The 19,107-nt window shown below is 44.9% G+C and overlaps 1 protein-coding gene across 3 annotated transcripts in view; it reads left to right on the top strand.

Annotated features, from left to right (window-relative positions):
* PDGFRA (platelet derived growth factor receptor alpha) overlaps positions 1–14,625 on the top strand; it is a 45,595-nt gene extending 30,970 nt beyond the window's left edge. For all 3 annotated transcript variants that reach the window (XM_060148160.1, XM_060148161.1, XM_060148162.1), the window contains exons 17-23: positions 914–1,029; positions 1,391–1,513; positions 2,455–2,566; positions 3,658–3,757; positions 3,871–3,976; positions 5,220–5,461; positions 11,580–14,625. In XM_060148160.1, the coding sequence (XP_060004143.1) occupies positions 914–1,029; positions 1,391–1,513; positions 2,455–2,566; positions 3,658–3,757; positions 3,871–3,976; positions 5,220–5,461; positions 11,580–11,727 (947 nt within the window). In that variant the 3' untranslated portion in view covers positions 11,728–14,625. The remainder of the gene's footprint in view (positions 1–913; positions 1,030–1,390; positions 1,514–2,454; positions 2,567–3,657; positions 3,758–3,870; positions 3,977–5,219; positions 5,462–11,579) is intronic.
* The last annotated feature ends 4,482 nt before the right edge of the window (positions 14,626–19,107 follow it).

Genomic DNA, 19,107 nt, shown 5'->3' with positions numbered 1-19,107 from the left:
AACTTCCAAGCCCTTTTAAAAGATTAGCCAGTGAGACTTGTCGGAACCAGTCCTTCCTCTCCCCTCCTGTATTGTTAAAAATAGTTTACGTTGCTTCCCAGGCTGGACGTGGCTCTAGATGTCAGGGGAACCTGATTCATGCTCAACCCAGGCCCAGTTGGCAGGCAGACCATTGCTTTCTGGCTGGAAAAATGTGAAGGGCTGCAGCTACTCTTCACATGCCTGAACTTTTTCAAAAAGTGCTGAGAACTGCTGGCCTAGATTGCCTCCTTCCTCGAAAACCCTGGGACCCTTCCAGAGGGGACCAACTGGGGAAAGTGGACAAGTTACAAAGAAAGGGAACTACGCGCGAAGTCTTTGGCACTGACCTTTAAGATCGCTATCTCTAGTTGGACTGGTGGCTAATTTTATTCACAAAGTAAGCCAAGTACTATGAAGGTGGCTTTAAAAAGAAAAAAAAGCAATTCCTAGAAGCTGCTTTTTCAAAGAGCCCTCGTGTACGTTCCTCACGGAAGATTTGTGTGTGTGTGTGTGTGTGTGTGTGTGTGTGTGTGTGTGTGTTTAAAGTGGCTGAGGTGATTTGCTAACTAAGATTGAAAAAAGAAATTTGGGAGGCAAACAACAAAATATGTGTGAGAACGCATGATACTGGTCCTTATGGAATCATATATACTTATATATATACTTAAACCAGGTATATGTTTCTACGGATGTATTTCTTTTTAAAGAGAGCACGTTTGCATATTTTACACACACCCCTGTGAGGTTTAGAAACTATAACAAAATGATCTTAAGTGTGTTCTTTGGACAAGCCTCCGCAGTCTGACGAGTGGCCCAGCCCTTCGGGAGTATCAAGGTGGGTAATGTTTCATGCTGTCCGCCAGCACCAACACACTTAATTCCTTTCCTGCAGACTCAGAAGTCAAAAACCTGCTTTCGGATGATAACTCAGAAGGCCTTACTTTGTTGGATTTGTTGAGCTTTACCTATCAAGTTGCCCGAGGAATGGAGTTTTTGGCTTCAAAAAATGTAAGTGTATTCAGGGGACAGAGACTTCTTTAGACCCAGGCCACAGATGTGAGCAAGGTGAGCGTGGAAGGGAGATCGTGGAGAAGCCTGTAGCAATGGCTGCTTCTCTCTTCCTCATCCCCAAAGCAGAGCGGGGCATCCAACAGGATCAGGTGTCTACTTTTCTCCAGAGCTTTGTCCCTCTCGGGAGGGACTGGGATGAGAGCCTGAGAGAGGGGAGCTCTTTATGCCAGGACAGCCTCCCTGAGGCTGTGTGCCAGGCAGCTCCAAGAGCCCCCGTGAAGTGGCCAGTCTTGCAGGGGTGATGCTGTCTAGCGCAGGTGGACTGACACTCCCCGTCATTTCTTCCCTTTCTGCGCAGTGTGTCCACCGGGACCTGGCCGCTCGCAATGTCCTCCTGGCGCAAGGGAAAATCGTGAAGATCTGTGACTTTGGCCTGGCCAGAGACATCATGCATGATTCGAACTACGTGTCAAAAGGCAGCGTACGTGCTCTCACCTTGTTTGGCATGCTCGCCCTCCCTCACTTGCATCTCTGAAAGCAGGTGTTGCTTCCAGCCATTCAGTGCCCAGATTTTTAACACAGAGTCTATGACATTCATGAATGGGCTCCAGGGGTCAGTATGAAAAGCACAGGCTCTACAGACAGACTCCCTGGGTGTGAGCACCATCTCCAGCACCTACTAGTGTGGGAACTTGGGGCAAGTTACTTGGCCATTCTGTACCTCGGTTTCCCTGTCTGTATCAGGGAAGTGACATTAGTACCTATCTCCTGAGTTGCTGCAGAGTATTAGATCACTGGATTCATGTAAAATGCTTAGGACAGTGCCTGGCACATACAAAGCAGCCCGTAAGTGTTAGTCATTAATACATAAGTTGTGCATTTATTTCCAAGGAGAGCACCTCTTTTATCAAATTTTCAAATGGTGTCTACGACCCCTAAAATGTTAAAACCATTTGAGTTAATACATCTTAGAGGCACAGTTTCCTTAAAGATAGTCGTTCTGTCCTACACTTGAACCTTCTCCCCACTATTTCTTATAGTTCAAAAATGTAATTGGCTCTCGGGTCACTAGGTCTGTTCTTAATTTCGTTCCTAGGAAGACCTGAAAATAGGGGACAGGTCCATTCAGGGCTCACGCTTTTGGGGTAGACATTCAGGATTAAATATCTTGGCATGTTATTCCTTGGAAGGGTGTAAGAGGCAGCAGTGACCATCCATCATTCATTAAATACATATTGAGCACCCACTAGGTGGCAGGCACTCTTCTGAGTGCCGAGAGTACAGAAGTGAACTAAAGAGACGCTCCTGTGGGGCAAGGTTGCCAGTGCAAGCTATTAGCCCAGAGAGGACCCCTTTCTATTCCTGCTGCCGTAGATCATAGCTGCATCTGCTGGCTTTAACGTCCTCCCCGCTTCCCTGCAGACCTTTCTCCCGGTGAAGTGGATGGCTCCTGAGAGCATCTTCGACAACCTCTACACCACACTGAGCGACGTCTGGTCTTACGGCATTCTGCTCTGGGAGATCTTTTCCCTCGGTATGGGCCTGACATCTCTGCTTGTTTGGGTTGTTCTGGAACAACACTGGAAGGGAGATGCTGTGTTTGCCAAGCTCCAGGATGTAAACAATGTTAAGATACCTAGTGTGGGTCAGGTGCACTGCGGTCGATTCACACGTTGTGCACTTACGATGGCTAGTGTGTTTCCGAGCAGACCGAGAAGGGGTCTTGGGGAGCTGTGCCCTCACCCCTGGCCTTTGCCCCACTTCTCCTCTGAGCTATATCAGAGGGACTGTCTCCTGCTGGAAATGCTCCTGATGACATTCACTCACCCGCTGCTTCTTCACCTTGGACTTTGGGTTAAGTGGGTTCACCAGTGGGGATTCGCCCTCCCTCACCTCATGGTGATGGACCCTCAGTGAAAGCAGTGCAGTGAGGGAAGGGGAATGGTGACTCCCTTCCTGGTCATCATTCTGGAGGAGAGAAACCTTCTAGTCATTCAGTAAGTCAGGCACCGGTTACTGAAGAACACAGGTGCCCCGAGCTACCAGGTGAGGGCCCTGCCAGGGGGTGATTCACGCCCCTGACTTCCAGACAGTTCACCTGGGGAGGTGAAACTTACACATTTAATGATAAGCTGTGTGTTCCTGATTTAAAGTTGTAATGGAAGCTCAGAGAACAGAGGAGTCCTGGAGTAGTTTTGGAAGGAAACTAAACTTGACCTGGCCTTGGCCACAAAAATGGGAAATGTTTCATGAATCCACTATCGTCCTGATGGGACAGTAAAGGGCTTTCCCTGCCTGTTCTCCTTTTTCGACCCTAGTTCATCCCTCCGTAGATGTCACTGTGGGTCACCCAAGTGTGTGGCTTAACTGAGTCTCGTATTCTGTGACAAACAGAGAATTATCTAGACATTTCAAGACTGCTGCCTTAATTATTTGAACAATTTCTGATGGAAATGACTTTTCATTGGGCAAGGCTGTGAAATCAAGCAGATGATAACACTTAATTTCTTTGGAAGAACCGCTACTTCAAGGCGGGGATCTCCAAACATTTTCTAAAGGTGTCAAGTGTTTCAACAGTGTACCACACACTCGTCAGTCCTGGTTGTTTTCTTCTTGGGTCCTCAGGTGGTACGCCCTACCCTGGCATGGTGGTGGATTCTACTTTCTACAATAAGATCAAGAGTGGGTACCGGATGGCCAAGCCTGACCACGCCACCAGTGAAGTGTGAGCCCCCCTTGCTATCCCGTGGGCCTGTGTTCATGCCCGGTGGGTCTGTGGGGGTAGGGGGTGCCCTGACGTTCCTCCCTGTGCCCACTGTGAGTCCTGTGCTTCTCCAGCTACGAGATCATGGTGAAGTGCTGGAACAGTGAGCCAGAGAAGAGACCCTCCTTTTACCACCTGAGTGAGATTGTGGAGAATCTGCTGCCTGGACAATATAAAAAGGTTTGTCTGAGCCTCTTAAGATGGGTGAGTGGAAAGGAATGGGCAAAGGGAGGAGACAACAGCTGGTCATTGCACAGGAGAGCAGTACCGTTCAACACTATGTTAAAGGAGCATTTTCAAAGGAGGAAAAAGATGGTGTGATCCAGTGGCCGGGGCTTCAGGGAGTGCTCCCTGGGCCCTTGGTAGCAATGATGAGTAGAAACCCTCCTCTTCCTGCACGGCTCCCTTTCATCCTGAGTGTGCGACACCTGTAAGCACTTCATTCTCCATATGCTTGAGTATCTGAAGCTACTGTGCAGTTAGAAGTCTCAGAGCACCCACAGCCATTAAATCGCTAATTTGAATGCACTTAAACCCATGCGAAATTGGCTTTTACCAGCCGACTGGAAGGAACAACCTCAGCTGTTATCTCTGGCTCCAGCTGGTTTTTTGTGGAATAGGAAGCATTGTTCAAAGGAACAAATGTAATTTCATGGAACCAAGCAGGATACGGTAATGAATGAAACAAATTTTTGCTGAGATGCTGAGAAGGAAGCCCAGACACACTTGTGGAATAAACTCAGTTTCTTAGATTCAGTCACCATGTAGGTTTTCCATACTTATTGCTTCTCTTCCTTCTTCTCGAGGAAGAGCAGTGTTAGCTGAACTGGAAGTTAAATACTTTTGTTTATCGATTATCTCACTGCCCCTTACAACTGCCATAAGTGAGGCAGAAGGAAGGAAGGAAATTAACCATAGGAAAGTCAGAGACACTCTGGTTGGTGAAATTGTGTTGATGGGAACAGACTGGAACTATTGTTGAAAATGGGGTCTTTTTTAGATCAATGGTCCCTAAGTTTTGAATTACATTTCTCCAGTGTTTGGGGATTAGGAAGACTTCTGGTATGGTGCTCCCAGTGGAAGCCCTGTTCACCTCTTATTGGGACTCATCCAAGCCCTGGAGAGACTGTGTGATGGGGACCAGAAGGGTCCATGCTAGTCCCAGAGAAGGGAGTGTGTGTGTTTGGGGACGCAGTTGTAGCTACTGACTGAGAAGGGGTTCTTGGTATCTCAAGACCTACCAGCAGGAGATCTCTGCCACGGGTGGCCCTTTCTTCATGTTACACATCTCTGCGGAACAGTTAACACCTGACTCTCCTTCAGTTGTCAACAGTTTAAAAAATAGTAAGCTCTGAGCATCTGTGTTCTTTTTTGCAGTTCTATCAGTAACCCTTGAGTAACTATGTGAAATGAACATTTGCAGAGTTATGAAAAGATCCACCTGGACTTCCTGAAGAGTGACCATCCCGCCGTGGCACGTATGCGCGTGGACTCCGACAATGCGTACATTGGCGTCACCTACAAAAACGAGGAGGACAAGCTGAAGGACTGGGAGGGTGGCCTCGACGAGCAGAGGCTGAGCGCAGACAGTGGCTACATCATCCCTCTGCCTGACATCGACCCTGTTCCTGAAGAGGAAGACCTGGGCAAAAGGAACAGACACAGGTAGACACGAGACCTCAGCTTCCCGCCGAGCTCTCTCCCCTCCCCTCTCCCAGCGCACCTGAAGGGGAGGAGCCATTGCCCCATTGTGAGGCCCTCCTGGTGCTCAATCTGTCCTGGGGGAGCCAGTGGCAGAACCCCCAGGGGTCTGTTTAGTTTTGAAAATGCTTCCCAGATGATTCTTTAAATTTTTTGTTTGTTTGTTTACTCAAATATAGTTGGCTTACAATATTATATTAGTGTCAAGTGTACAACATAGCGATTTGATATTTTTATAGATTATACACCATACAAAGTTATTATAAATTATAGATTATTTCCCTATGTGTGCTGTACATTACATCCCTGCGATTTATTTTTTTGCGGTACACAGGCCTCTCACTGTTGTGGCCTCTCCCATTGCGGAGCACGGGCTCTGGACGCACAGGCTCAGCGGCCATGGCTCACGGGCCCAGCCGCTCTGCAGCATGTGGGATCTTCCCGGACTGGGTCAGGAACCCGTGTCCCCTGCATCGGCAGGCAGACTCCCAACCACTGCGCCACCAGGGAAGCCCCCTGTGATTTATTTATTTTATAACTGGTAGTTTGTACCTTTTAATCCCATTCACCTACTTTGCCCCTCTCCCCTCTGGTAACCAATAGTTTGTTCTCTGTGAGTCTGTTTTTGTTTTGTTTGTTAATTTGTTTTCTTTTTTTAGCTTCCACATATACGTGAAAACATACAGTATTTGTCTCTGACTCATTTCACTAAGTGTAACACCCTCCAGGTCCATTCACGTTGTCACAAGTGGCAAGATTTCATTCTTTTTTATGGCTGAGTATTTCATTGTGTGTATATACCATATCTTCCTTATCCATTCGTCGGTTGATGGGCACTTAGGTTGCTTCCATATCATGGCTATTGTAAATAATGCTGTTAAGAACACTGGGGTGCACGTATCTTTCCGAATTAGTGTTTTCATCTTCTTTGGATAAACACCGAGAAGTGGAACTGCTGTGTCGTATGGTAGTTCTATTTTTAATTTTTTGAGGAACCTCCATATTGTTTTCCATAGTGGTTGCACCAATTTACATTCCCACTAACAATGTACTAGGGTTTTCTTTTTTCCACATCCTCACCACCATTTGTTATTTCTTGTCTTTTTGATGATAGCCATTCTGACAGGCATGACATGATATCTCATTGTGGTTTTGATTTGCATTTCCCTGATGATTAGTGATGTTGAGCATCTTTTCATGTGCCTGTTGACCATCTGTATGCCTTCTTTGGAAAAATGCCTATTCAGGTCCTCTGCCCAATTTTTAATTGGATTGTTTGGGGTTTTTTGATATTGAGTTGTATGAGTTCTTTATGTATTTTGGTTATTAATCCCTTATCAGACATATTTTTGCAAATATCTTCTCTCATTCAGTAGGTTCCCTTTTCATTTTGTTATTGGTTTCCTTTGCTGTGCAAAAGGTTTGATCAGGTCCCATTTGTTTATTTTTGTTGTTGTTGCTCTTGGCTGAAGAGACAGGTCCAAAAACATATTGCTTAGACCAATGTCAAAGAGTGTGCTGCCTGTATTTGCTCCCTGGAGCTGGTGGAGGTCTGGGGCAGGAAGGGAAATGTTTCCCTGATGGAGAACCTTTGACCTAAGTCCTCAAGTAATTTGATCAAACTGACACAGCAACTATGATTACTGAAATAATATAAGCCTCTCTTGCTGTTTTTTTTTTCTTTTTTCTTTTCTTTTTTGGCCCCACAGCATGTGGGTGGGATCTTGTGGGATCTTAGTTCCCCGACCAGGGATCTAACCCACATCCCCTGCAGTGGAAGCTTGGAGTCTTAACCACTGGACTGCCAGAGAAATCCTTCTTCCTGTTTTCTTATTTAGTTTCTTAATTCAAACCGAGGAGAAAATTGAGAGGCGGGCTGTACTGGGCTATCTGACGCTACATCAGTGGTTTCATTTATTCATTCATTCATTCATGCTACATTGGGTCTTTGTTGTTGTGCCTGGGATTTCTCTAATTGTGGAGAGCGGGGGCTACTCTTCATTGTGGTGCGCGGGCTTCTCATTGCGATGGCTTCTCTTGTTGCGGAGCATGGGTTCTAGGCGTGCGGGTTTCAGTAGTTGTGGCACACGGGCTTAGCTGCTCCGCGGCATGTGGGATCTTCCCCACAGGGCTCAAACCCATGTTCCCAGCATTGGCAGGCGGATTCTTAACCACTGCGCCACCAGGGAAGTCCCCATCAGCGGTTTTAAACCCTGGCTGCAAGTTGGAACCACCTGGGGAGATTTGATAACTACTGCTATACAAGCCTCACCCAGGGCAACAAATGATAATCTCTGGGATTGAGGCACAAGCACTCTCTGGCTGATTTGTTCTCTCTTTCTTTCTAACTTTGTATTATGGAAGATTTCTAACGTGCATAGTTCAAACAGTATAGTGAACTGTCAGGTACCCACCACTCAACTTCAGTGTTGATGAACCCATGACCTGTCTGCTTGCGTAGCCATATCTACTCCTCCTCTACCACTTCCCTCTGGATTATTTTGAAGCAGCTCCTAGACATCATATCATTTCACCCATAATATTTCAGCATACATCTCAAAAAGATAAGGGGTCTATTTTAAAAAATAACTATAGTTATTAAAAATAACTACAGTACCATTATTTCACCCCCCCAAATTGACAATAAATAGTTAAAAGCATCAGATATCCAGTCAGTGTTCAAATTTCCTTGATTCTCTCATAAATATTATTTTACATTTAGTTTGTTCTGCTCAAGACCCAAATAAGAGTCACACCTTGACTTTGGTTGATAGAGCTCTATAAGTTCGTTCTGCCTCTTTTAGCCCCCTTGCATATTGTTTGTGTAAAAACCAGAGCCTTTGCCTGTAGAGTTCCCACATTCAGAAGTTTGCTGCTTGCATTACTGTTGTGAGTTTTATCATATGCTTCTGTCTCCTATATTTGTTGGAAATTGGTAGTTAGTCTAGAGGCTTGATCTGACTCAGTAGATTTTTGGTAAGTGTGCTTCAAAGATGATGCGGTGTACAGGAGGTACATGCTGTACCGTTGTCTCTTTCTGTGACAATAGCAGCCACTGGTGATCATACCTAGACCCATTAATTTATTACCTTTGTCTGACTTACCTTTCTATTTATCCTCTGCTCAGAACAATTTTTAAATGTGTTTATGTTCCTTTAGTAAACAGTGTTTCTCCAAGTTTTGGGTAGTTTTTGTAGAACTTCTTGGGGGTGGGAAGAAGGTTGAACAGTGGGTCTTGGAGCGCTCACTGTACCCCAGATCTGTCATCCATTTGGTTACTTTGTGTTTGAGGGCCCTGGATATTTCAACTGTAAAAAAGGGTTCTGCTTCTAAATAAAGTTAGAAAATCACTTTGGGATAAATAACATAAGAAAGGTGCCAAGAACTGTTCTAGGGGTACACAAGGCTGGACTTCAGAATTTGACATGTATTCCACAGAGAGAGCAATTCTAGTTGGTAGGTAGTTGTTGTATTAGAAAACTGGGACTTCTGTAAGGGTGATACATTTGGTTTTCTCTGAATCACACAAAGTATGTCCCAAATGATTACACTAGGTCAGCGAGACTGTGGCCCTGACAGGTGGGCTGAGATGGTGAGTGTCTTAGCTTGTGCTGCCTTAACACAGTACCACAGACTAAGGGGCTTAAACAACAGGAATTTCTCACAGTTCTGGAAGGTGGAAATTCAAGATCAAGGTGTTGGCAGGTTTGGTTTCTCCCAAGGCCTCTCTCCTTGGCTTGCACATGGCCACCTTCTTGCTGTGTCCTCACATGGGCTTTTTCTGTGTGTGCATCTCTGGTGTCTCTTCTTATAAGGACACCAATCCTACTGGGCTAGGGCCCCATCCTTATGACTTCATTTAACCTTAATTACCTCCTTAAAGGCCCTGTCTCCACATTTTTCACATTGGGGGTTAGGGCTTCAACATATGAATTTGGTGGGATACAATTCAGCCCATAAAAGATGGGGGATTCCAGATCTGGGATGCTCTGGGTGTAGGCAGGCAGGAGTGAGCATGGTGGTCTTGTGGAACACCCTCCTCAGGCTCAGGATGCTTGGCCTTGGGAGGCGAGTGGGCCTGAGAAAGAAAGGGCCTTGCTGTAGAGGACTTGGGGATGCTAGGCCAGAGCCTATCAGGAGTCAGGTCCTGGGCTACAAGATGAGCACTGTGGCTTGGGAACCAGAAACAAGCCCAGTCATCAGCATTAGGAACCCCCGTCCGTGAAGCCTGATGAGCAGCAAGGATGATGTGGTGCTGAGTCTTGGTGGAAGCTAGCTTCTTCTGTGCCCACAGTCCAGCCATTGGCCAAGGTCCCGGGAACTGGGTTTGGCCTCTTGGGGAAAGAGGCTGCCAGGACTAGATGGTTATTAAGACCAGCCAAGTGGACTAGGATTCACAGTGAGGCTTTAGGACCAGGGTATAAGTGGGGAGGGAAGGTGGAGTACAGACTAGGAACTGAGCAAAAGCTCAGTCTTAAGGAAGGGCCCAATCTGGAGGGTTATGAAGGGGAACTCAGTCCAGTAGCCCCATAGGTTCTAAGAGCTCTCTGGGCCACAGGGGCCCCACGGGGGAGGGTAGCCGACTGTTTCCCGGGGGCTTCTATTGGCCAGGCTTGGTTCTCTGCTTGGAAACTGATGCGGAAAGGAGGGGAGAGAGCCTCTTTTTTGGTATGCACGTGTGAGACTCTGTCATGTGGCCACCCAGCTGATGGTATGGCTTCTATGCCGTGTGTGTAGCATGGTGCTGCAGCCTCGCCATGAGGAGGTGAAGCTGTGGTCCTGCCTATCAGCAGGTGATAATCTGCTTGGAGCTAAAAGACATACATGAAAATTTAGCAACACAGGGCAGGATAACAGTATAAGAGTTCAGAGAAGGGAAGACAGGCAATAGTGACAGTCTGGAGACCCTAGAGAATATTTTCTAAAAATTTTTGTGAAAAATTTTAAGTGTCCAGAAAAATTGTAAGAATATATCTACCACTTAGATTTAGCTGTTGTTAACACTGTATCACATTTGCTTTACCTATATATTATATATGTAATATACATATATATGGTAGGTGTTGTGTGTATCACAAACATACACTCATACTTTTTTTTCTTGCTAAGTCACCTGAAACAAAATCATTTGAAATTCCAGCACACATCTCCTAAGAATAAGGAGACTCTCCTACATAACCATAATAGCATGACCACACATGAGAAAATTGACAACTATTCCTTGATATCATCTAATATCCGGGCCCTATTCAAATTCAGAGTTTGGATAACAGCAACAATAATCATAACTAACATTTATCGAGCACTTATTATGTGCTAGGTACTCTGCTCAGTGCTGTATGGTTATTGCCTTACTGCTGTATTTAATCTCCCTAACAAACAGGAATATTGTCAGGCACTGTTGTCATCTCATTTTATAGGCAAGGGAACAAGTTCAGGAGGTTAAGGGACTTGTGTGAAGTCCCACAGCTGGTAAGTGGTGGACCATTCCAGATCTAAGGCTGTCTGACTCTAGAACTCCCTTCTCAGACGCCACTCTAGTAAGTAAAGAGCCTTCACCTGGGCCTTTAGGACTCAAGGGGGGATTGGATGTAAGAGGAGGGGAAGGAGGGCATTCCTGGGGCGTGGGGTGAAATCCTGAGATCACAGTTTGGACGTTCAGGAGCTTTCAGGGCTAGCAAGTGACTGACCCGGCTGCACTTTGCCCCACTTTCATCCCTCTGCTTTTTCTTCCCCAGGCCTTTTGATCGGGCATTGCTTCTTTTCTCTTCCACTGGGGTTGAGTAGGGAAAATAGAAATTGTCACAGCTTGTTAGCAACTTTGATGGAAGATCTGGCAGAAGAGAAGGGAAGCTGAAGTGTGGAGATGACCTGTGGATCTGGGTTTTCCATACGGCCCACTGCAGTGTGATGGGGGCTGCGTCTGGCTTGGTGACAAAATCTTGCCCGGCTGGGTAGCCTGGGTTTGAATGCCAAAGGATGTTGCAGGAAGAGCTCCTTTGCCTTTGGGGGGCCACCTTGGAAATGCCCCCATGGTCTAGTTGGTCTGACTGTGATCTTTTCTATTCTTTCCCCTCTCCAGCTCGCAGACCTCTGAAGAGAGTGCCATTGAGACAGGTTCCAGCAGTTCTACCTTCATCAAGAGAGAGGATGAGACCATCGAGGACATCGACATGATGGACGACATTGGCATAGACTCCTCGGACCTGGTGGAAGACAGCTTCCTGTAACTGGCAGATTCGGAGGGGACCTTCCACTCCTGGAACCAACTTGGATCCTTTTAAGAAAACCACTTTACTGCAATGCAAAGTTTGAGGGGAGGACTTGGATGATGTGTAAAGAGAAGTTCCCAGCCAAGGGCCTCAGGGAACCTTCTAAATACGAATGAATGGGATATTCTGAAATGAACTTTTTTGTTGTGGCCTCTGGCAATGCTTCAGTAGCATCTCATTGGCATGTGAAGTATGGAGGTAGATGGACAAGGAAATAACGGGCCACAGGAGACAAACTTTGCGATCCAGGGGCATTGGTGCGATTCCAACGTACACAACTTTTACTGCAACAAAACTCCAGCATTGTAATTATGTAAATAACTCTAACCAAGGATGTGTTTTGATTTGTATTAACTATCTTCTCTGGACTTCTGGAGAGACCACTCAGTCCACCCATGTACTTCACGCTTGAAACCTGGTATCAGCTGCTGTTGGACTTTCTTATGAAGTACATGCAAAACCACTTTTGAACCTTAAAAGGTACTGGTACTATAGCATTTTACATTTCTTTTTTTTTTAGTGTTGAGGAGATAAAAGATAATAATTAACCAACTTTGTTTATTAGATTTGGGTCATTTATAAGCCGACAACTCATTTTCATATTGTAATCTACGTTTATAATAATGCTACTGTTATCAGTAATGCTAAATGTGTAATATGTAACACGTTTTCCCTACAGAAAAAGCACAATTTAAAAAAAATCCTTACTAAGTAGGTGACAGTTTTTGACATTTATATTAAATAACATGTTTCTCTATAAAATATGGTTATAGTTTTAGTGGATTAAATTTAGTTGAACATAGAGAACAAAGTAAGAGTAGTGTCTTCCAGCAAGTCAGAGTTTTTAACTATGTACTGAATAGTTCCCTAATCCATTGTACTAAAAGCAATTAACTGCCCTTTGAAGTAATGCGATTTGGAATAAATAAACAAAACCCCTAAATCCTAAATGTTCTCAATATTAAGGCATGAGTCTCTGCCTAACATGACTTCTCATATTATTACCCAGTGGAAAAAGTAATCATCAGCAAAAAGACTGGATGTGCAGAGATTTTGTTTTCATGCCTGGTGATAATTCTGGTGGATCTCAACACATAGATATTTTAAATTCTGCGAACCCTGAAAAAGTCAGAAGGATGCCCTGAACAGGAGCCCCCTTCCTTACCCCCAGGAGGAATAGTTTGGAACTCTGAGACAATAAAGGCATTGTTTAGTGAAGGCTGTGTATGCCATAGCCTGGATCCTTGGTCCCCATATGGAACTGGCAACCAGAATCATGAGATTCTATGTCCCCATCTGAGAGATTCTGAATTAATTAGGTCTGGGAGAGCAGAGACCTGTATTTTTATAAACATCCTGGCTGTTCTGATCAGCCAGATTTGGGGAACACCGGTGTAGATGACAGGAAGTTGCCATGGGAAAAAAATAATTGGAAATAGAAATCAACCACGTAGGAAGCCTCCATTTAAATCTTTGGCTCTGGGTCAGTGACATTTAATGCCATATATCTGGCAATTGCCACACTTAATTTAATATCACAGTCTTAGCTGAGACTGAGCAAGCCAAGTCTTGGTTTAGTAGATCTCACTGCATGGGGAACTGAACCCCCTCCCCACCAGTTTCCCGCCAAAAGGCATGTACAAAAATGATGCAATTCAGTGTACCAAGTCTCTGTATGACCAGGTCACTATTTTGGTGAAAAAAATTTTTTTAAGTTTTACTGATATTTTGGGGTTAGAGGGGAGGACAGATTGTCACATCCATCCAGATTGTCAAACCGGTTGTTGTGGGTTCATTGGCATTCTGTGCGATACCACTTAATTGCTGACACCATATGAATGAAACATGGGCTGTGATTACTGCAATCACTGTGCGTACTCGTGGCAGGTGATGCTTTGGAAGATGTAGAAGCAATAACAAGGTACTTGACTACCTACTGGTGTAATCTCAATGCAAGCCCCACCTTTTTCATGGTAAGTGTGAAGACTGAGCCAGATTGGCCAATTTAAAAAGAAAACCTGACTAGGTTCTGTAGAGCCAATTAGACTTGAAATACGTTTGTGTTTCTAGGATCACAGCTCAAGCACTCTGTTTATCGCTCCCTGTTTATCATACAGCCTCCTTTTGTTGGTGCTTTGCATTTTGATGTCCTTTGAGTCTTGCATAACATCATGAGGCTGGATGAAAATTCTCAGACCAGCAGGATCTAGTCCTGACGAATGCTGTCACCTGAGTTTGTATGTGGCTGCATTTTTTTCTTTTCTCTCTTAAATAGTGTTTTCAGTGTATGACAGATTTGTTTCCTTTCTGGCCTCCTGCAAAGACCCCAGATGAAAATTTGTCAGTCCTTCCTGCTTTCTATTTTTATGAAGACAATCAAAGTTGGCCTGAGAAACACAATTTGTGACTTTTTAAATGATTGATGATGTCCTTAAAATGTGGTCTGCCAATCTGTACAAAATGGTCCTATTTTTGTGAAGAGGGACGTGAGATAAAATGATGTTATACATCAATATGTATATATGTATTTCTATATAGACTTGGAGAATACTGCCAAAACATTTATGACAAGCTGTATCACTGCCTTTGTTTATATTTTTTTAACTGTGATATTCCCCACAGGCACATTAACTGTTGCACTTTTGAATGTCCAAAATTTATATTTTAGAAATAATAAAGAGAAAAATACGTAAATGTTCCCAAAACGGTGGTGTGGTGAATGTTGGAGAACTAACTCGATAGAAATAGTCTACCGATACAATTGTATTACAAATTGCCCCGTTCATGTTTTTGTTTTAAAACGTGTAAATGAAGATCTTTATATTTCAATAAATGAGATATATATATAATTTTAAATTATGCTAAGGTTTTAGCATTTTTGTCTTTAGTTTAACCAGAAATTAAACCAATCCTGTTTAATTTACTTTAGTGACGTTCTAGTAGGACTCTGTATTATGGTTTTAATGAAACCAATAGAAAATTCTAGTTTCAAACATTATTTGAGGTCGTTAGTTCTCAGAACCAGCATTTGGCTTAAAGATGACTGGCACCTAGCTCATCTTTGATCCTGTCTATTGTTTGTTATAGTAGCATTTTGTGCATTTTCCCCTGCACAAGGAATACAAGACTGCATTTACTCTGGACCCGGTTCAAACATTGTTCAAGTACGTAAAATAAAAGGTTAAAGTCTTTTTTCACTGTATCTTCTTCCCTGTCCCTGTCCCATTTCCCAGAGGAAGACCTGCATCTTTTTTGTGTGTTCTTTTATCCTTTCAGCCCCCTTTTTGTTCATCTGCTTATATACATATATACATATATACATATACACACAGATACATATATACACATCTCTACTTTGCTTTATATTTTACCTAAATGGGATTGTACTTTATGTAATGCTTTGTAATGTGCTTTGTTCTTTCTTTTTAATAGACTTAATTTTTTTAGAGCAGTTTTAAGTTCATAGCAAAATCGAGCAAAGGTACAGAGATTTCCCTCATACGCCCCCGTACATTCACCACCTCTCCCATTATCACCATCCCCCACAGAGTGGTACCTTTGTTACCTACATTGACACATCATTATCACCAGAGTCCATAGTGTTTTTTCTCTTTAAGTGCTATCTTTTAGAGATCTCTGTCACAAGTATATACAGGTAAACCTTCCTAATTTTTTATCAGCTGCATAGTATCCTATTGTGTAAATATACCATAATTTATGCAATCTCGTTCCTATAGATAGATTTATAGTTTCCAATCCTTTGCTGTTAAAATGACTTCATGGACTTCCCTGGTGGCGCGGTGTTTAAGAATCCTCCTGCCAATGCAGGGGACACGGGTTTGAGCCCTGGTCTGGGAAGATCCCACATGCTGCAGAGCAACTAAGCCCATGCACCACAACTATTGAGCCTGCGCTCTAGAGCCCGTGACCACAACTACTGAGCCTGTATGCCACAACTCCTGAAGCCTGCGTGCCTAGAGCCCGTGCTCTGCAACAAGAGAAGCCACCGCAATGAGAGGCCCGTGCACTGCAACGAAGAGTAGCCCCTGCTCACTTCAACTGGAGAAAGCCCGCGCACAGTAACAAAGGCCCAACGCAGCCAAAAATAAATAAAATAGAGGGAGGGGCTTCCCTGGTGGCGCAGTGGTTGAGAGTCTGCCTGCCGATGCAGGGGACACGGGTTCGTGCCCTGGTCCAGGAAGATCCCACATGCCGCGGAGCGGCTGGGCCCGTGAGCCACGGCCGCTGAGCCTGCACGTCGGGAGCCTGTGCTCCGCAACGGGAGAGGCCACAACAGTGAGAGGCCCGCGTACCGGGAAAAAAAAAAAAAATAGAGGGAGGAGCTTCAAGATGGCGGAAGAGTAAGATATGGAGATCACCTTCCTCCCCACAAATACATTGGAAATATATCTACATGTGGAACAACTCCTACAGAACACCTACTGAATGCTGGCAGAAGACTTCAGACCTCCCAAAAGGCAAGAAACTCCCCACGTACCTGGGTAGGGCAAAAGAAAAAAGAAAAAACAGAGACAAAAGGATAGGGACGGGACCGGCACCAGTGGGAGGGAGCTGTGAAGGAGGAAAGGTTCCCACACACTAGGAAGCCCCTTCGCGGGTGGAGATGGCGGGTGGTGGAGGGGAGAGCTTCGGAGCCGCGGAGGAGAGCGCAGCAACGGGTGCGGAGGGCAAAGCGGAGAGATTCCCGCACAGAGGATCAGGGCCGACCGGCACTCACCAGCCCGAGAGGCTTGTCTGCTCACCCGCCGGGGCGGGCGGGGCTGCGAGCTGAGGCTCGGGCTTCGGTCGGATCTCAGGGAGGGATTGGCGGCGTGAACACAGCCTGAAGGGGTTAGTGCGCCAAGGCTAGCCGGGAGGGAGTCCGGGAAAAGGTCTCGAGCTGCCGAAGAGGCAAGAGACTTTTTCTTGCCTCTTTGTTTCCTGGTGGGCGAGGAGAGGGGATTAAGAGCGCCGCTTAAAGGAGCTCCAGAGACGGGCGCGAGCCACGGCTAAAAGCGCGGACCCCGGAGACGGGCATGAGACGCTAAGGCCGCTGCTGCCGCCACCAAGAAGCCTGTGTGCGAGCACAGGTTACCATCCACACCCCTCTTCCGGGAGCCTGTGCGGCCCGCCACTGCCAGGGTCCCGGGATCCAGGGACAACTCCCCCGGGAGAACGCACAGCGCGCCTCACGCTGGTGCAACGTCACGCTGGCCTCTGCCGCCGGAGGCCCGCCCCACACTCCGTGCCCCTCCCTCCCCCTGGCCTGAGTGAACCAGAGCCCCCGAATCAGCTGCTCCCTTAACCCCGTCCTGTCTGAGCGAAGAACAGACGCCCTCAGGCGACCTATACTTAGAGGCAGGGCCAAATCCAAAGCTGAGCCCTGGGAGCTGTGAGAACAAAGAAGAGAAAGGGAAATCTCTCCCAGCAGCCTCAGAAGCAGCGGAATAAATCTCCACAATCAACTCGATGTACCCTGCATCTGTGGAATACCTGAACAGACAACGAATCATCCCAAATTGAGGAGGTGGACTTTGGGAGCAACAATATATATATATTTTTTCCCTTTTTCTCTTTTTGTGAGTGTGTATGTGTATGCTTCTGTGTGAGATTTTGTCTGTATAGCTTTGCTTCCACCATTTGTCCTAGGGTTCTATCCTTCCTTTTTTTGTTTTTTTAAAATATTTTTTTCTTAATAATTATTTTTTTATTTTAATAACTTTATTTTATCTTACTTTATTTTTCTTTCTTTCTTTCTTTCCTTCCTTCCCTCCTTCCTTCCTCCCTCCCTCCCTCCCTCCCTCCCTCCTTTCTTTCTTTCTTTCTTTCTTTCTTTCTTTCTTTCTTTCTTTCTTTCTTTCTTTCTTTCTTTCTTTCTACTTTTTCTCCCTTTTATTCTGAGCCATGTGGATGAAAGGCTCTTGGTGCTGCAGCCAGGAGTCAGTGCTGTGCCTCTGAGGTGGGAGAGCCAACTTCAGGACACTGGTCCACAGGAGACCTCCCAGCTCCACGTAATATCAAATGGCAAAAATCTCCCAGAGATCTCCATCTCAACACCAGAACCCAGGTTCACTCAACGACCAGCAAGCTACAGTGCTGGACATCCTATGCCAAACAACTAGCAAGACAGGAACACAACCACACCTATTAGCAGAGAGGCTGCCTAAAATCATAATAAGTCCAAAGATACCCCAAAACACACCACCAGATGTGGACCTGCCCACCAGAGAGACAAACTCCAGCCTCATCCACCAGAACACAGGCACTAGTCCCCTCCATCAGGAAGCCTACACAACCCACTGAACCAACCTTAGCCACTGGGGACAGACACCAAAAACAACAGGAACTACGAACCTGCAGCCTGCAAAAAGGAGACCCCAAACACAGTAAGATAAGCAAAATGAGAAGACAGAAAAACACACAGCAGATGAAGGAGCAAGATAAAAACCTACCACACCTAACAAATGAAGAGGAAATAGGCAGTGTACTTGAAAAAGAATTCAGAATAATGATAGGAAAGATGATCCAAAATCTTGGAAATAGAATAAAGAGAATGCAAGAAACATTTAACAAAGACCTAGAAGAACTAAAAATGAAACAAGCAATGATGAACAATACAATAAATGAAATTAAAAATACTCTAGATGAGATCAATAGCAGAATAACTGAGGCAGAAGAATGGATAAGTGACCTGGAAGATAAAATAGTGGAAATAACTACTTCAGAACAGAATAAAGAAAAAAGAATGAAAAGATTTGAGGACAGTCTCAGAGACCTCTGGGACAACATTAAATGCACCAACATTCAAATTATAGGGGTTCCAGAAGAAGAAGAGAAAAAGAAAGGGACTGAGAGAATATTTGAAGAGATTATAGTTGAAAACTTCCCTAATATGGGAAAGGAAATAGTTAATCAAGTCCAGGAAGCACAGAGAGTCCCATACAGGATAAATCCAAGGAGAAATACACCAAGACACATATTAATCAAACTGTCAAAAATTAAATACAAAGAAAACATATTAAAAGCAGCAAGGGAAAAACAACAAATAACACACAAGGGAATCCCCATAAGGTTAACAGCTGATCTTTCAGCAGAAACTCTGCAAGCCAGAAGGGACTGGCAGGACATATTTAAAGTGATGAAGTAGAAAAACCTGCAATCAAGATTACTCTACCCAGCAAGAATCTCATTCAGATTTGATGGAGAAATTAAAACTTTTACAGACAAGCAAAAGCTGAGAGAGTTCAGCACCACCAAACCAGGTTTACAACAACTGCTAAAGGAATTTCTCTAGGCAAGAAACACAAGAGAAGGAAAAGACCTACAATGACGAACCCA

The sequence above is a fragment of the Lagenorhynchus albirostris genome, chromosome 4 (genome assembly GCF_949774975.1).
Source record: "Lagenorhynchus albirostris chromosome 4, mLagAlb1.1, whole genome shotgun sequence".
NCBI classification, from domain to species: domain Eukaryota; kingdom Metazoa; phylum Chordata; class Mammalia; order Artiodactyla; family Delphinidae; genus Lagenorhynchus; species Lagenorhynchus albirostris.
Note: the sequence above shows the minus strand (reverse complement) of the source record. Positions and strands in the feature narration are given on the sequence as shown.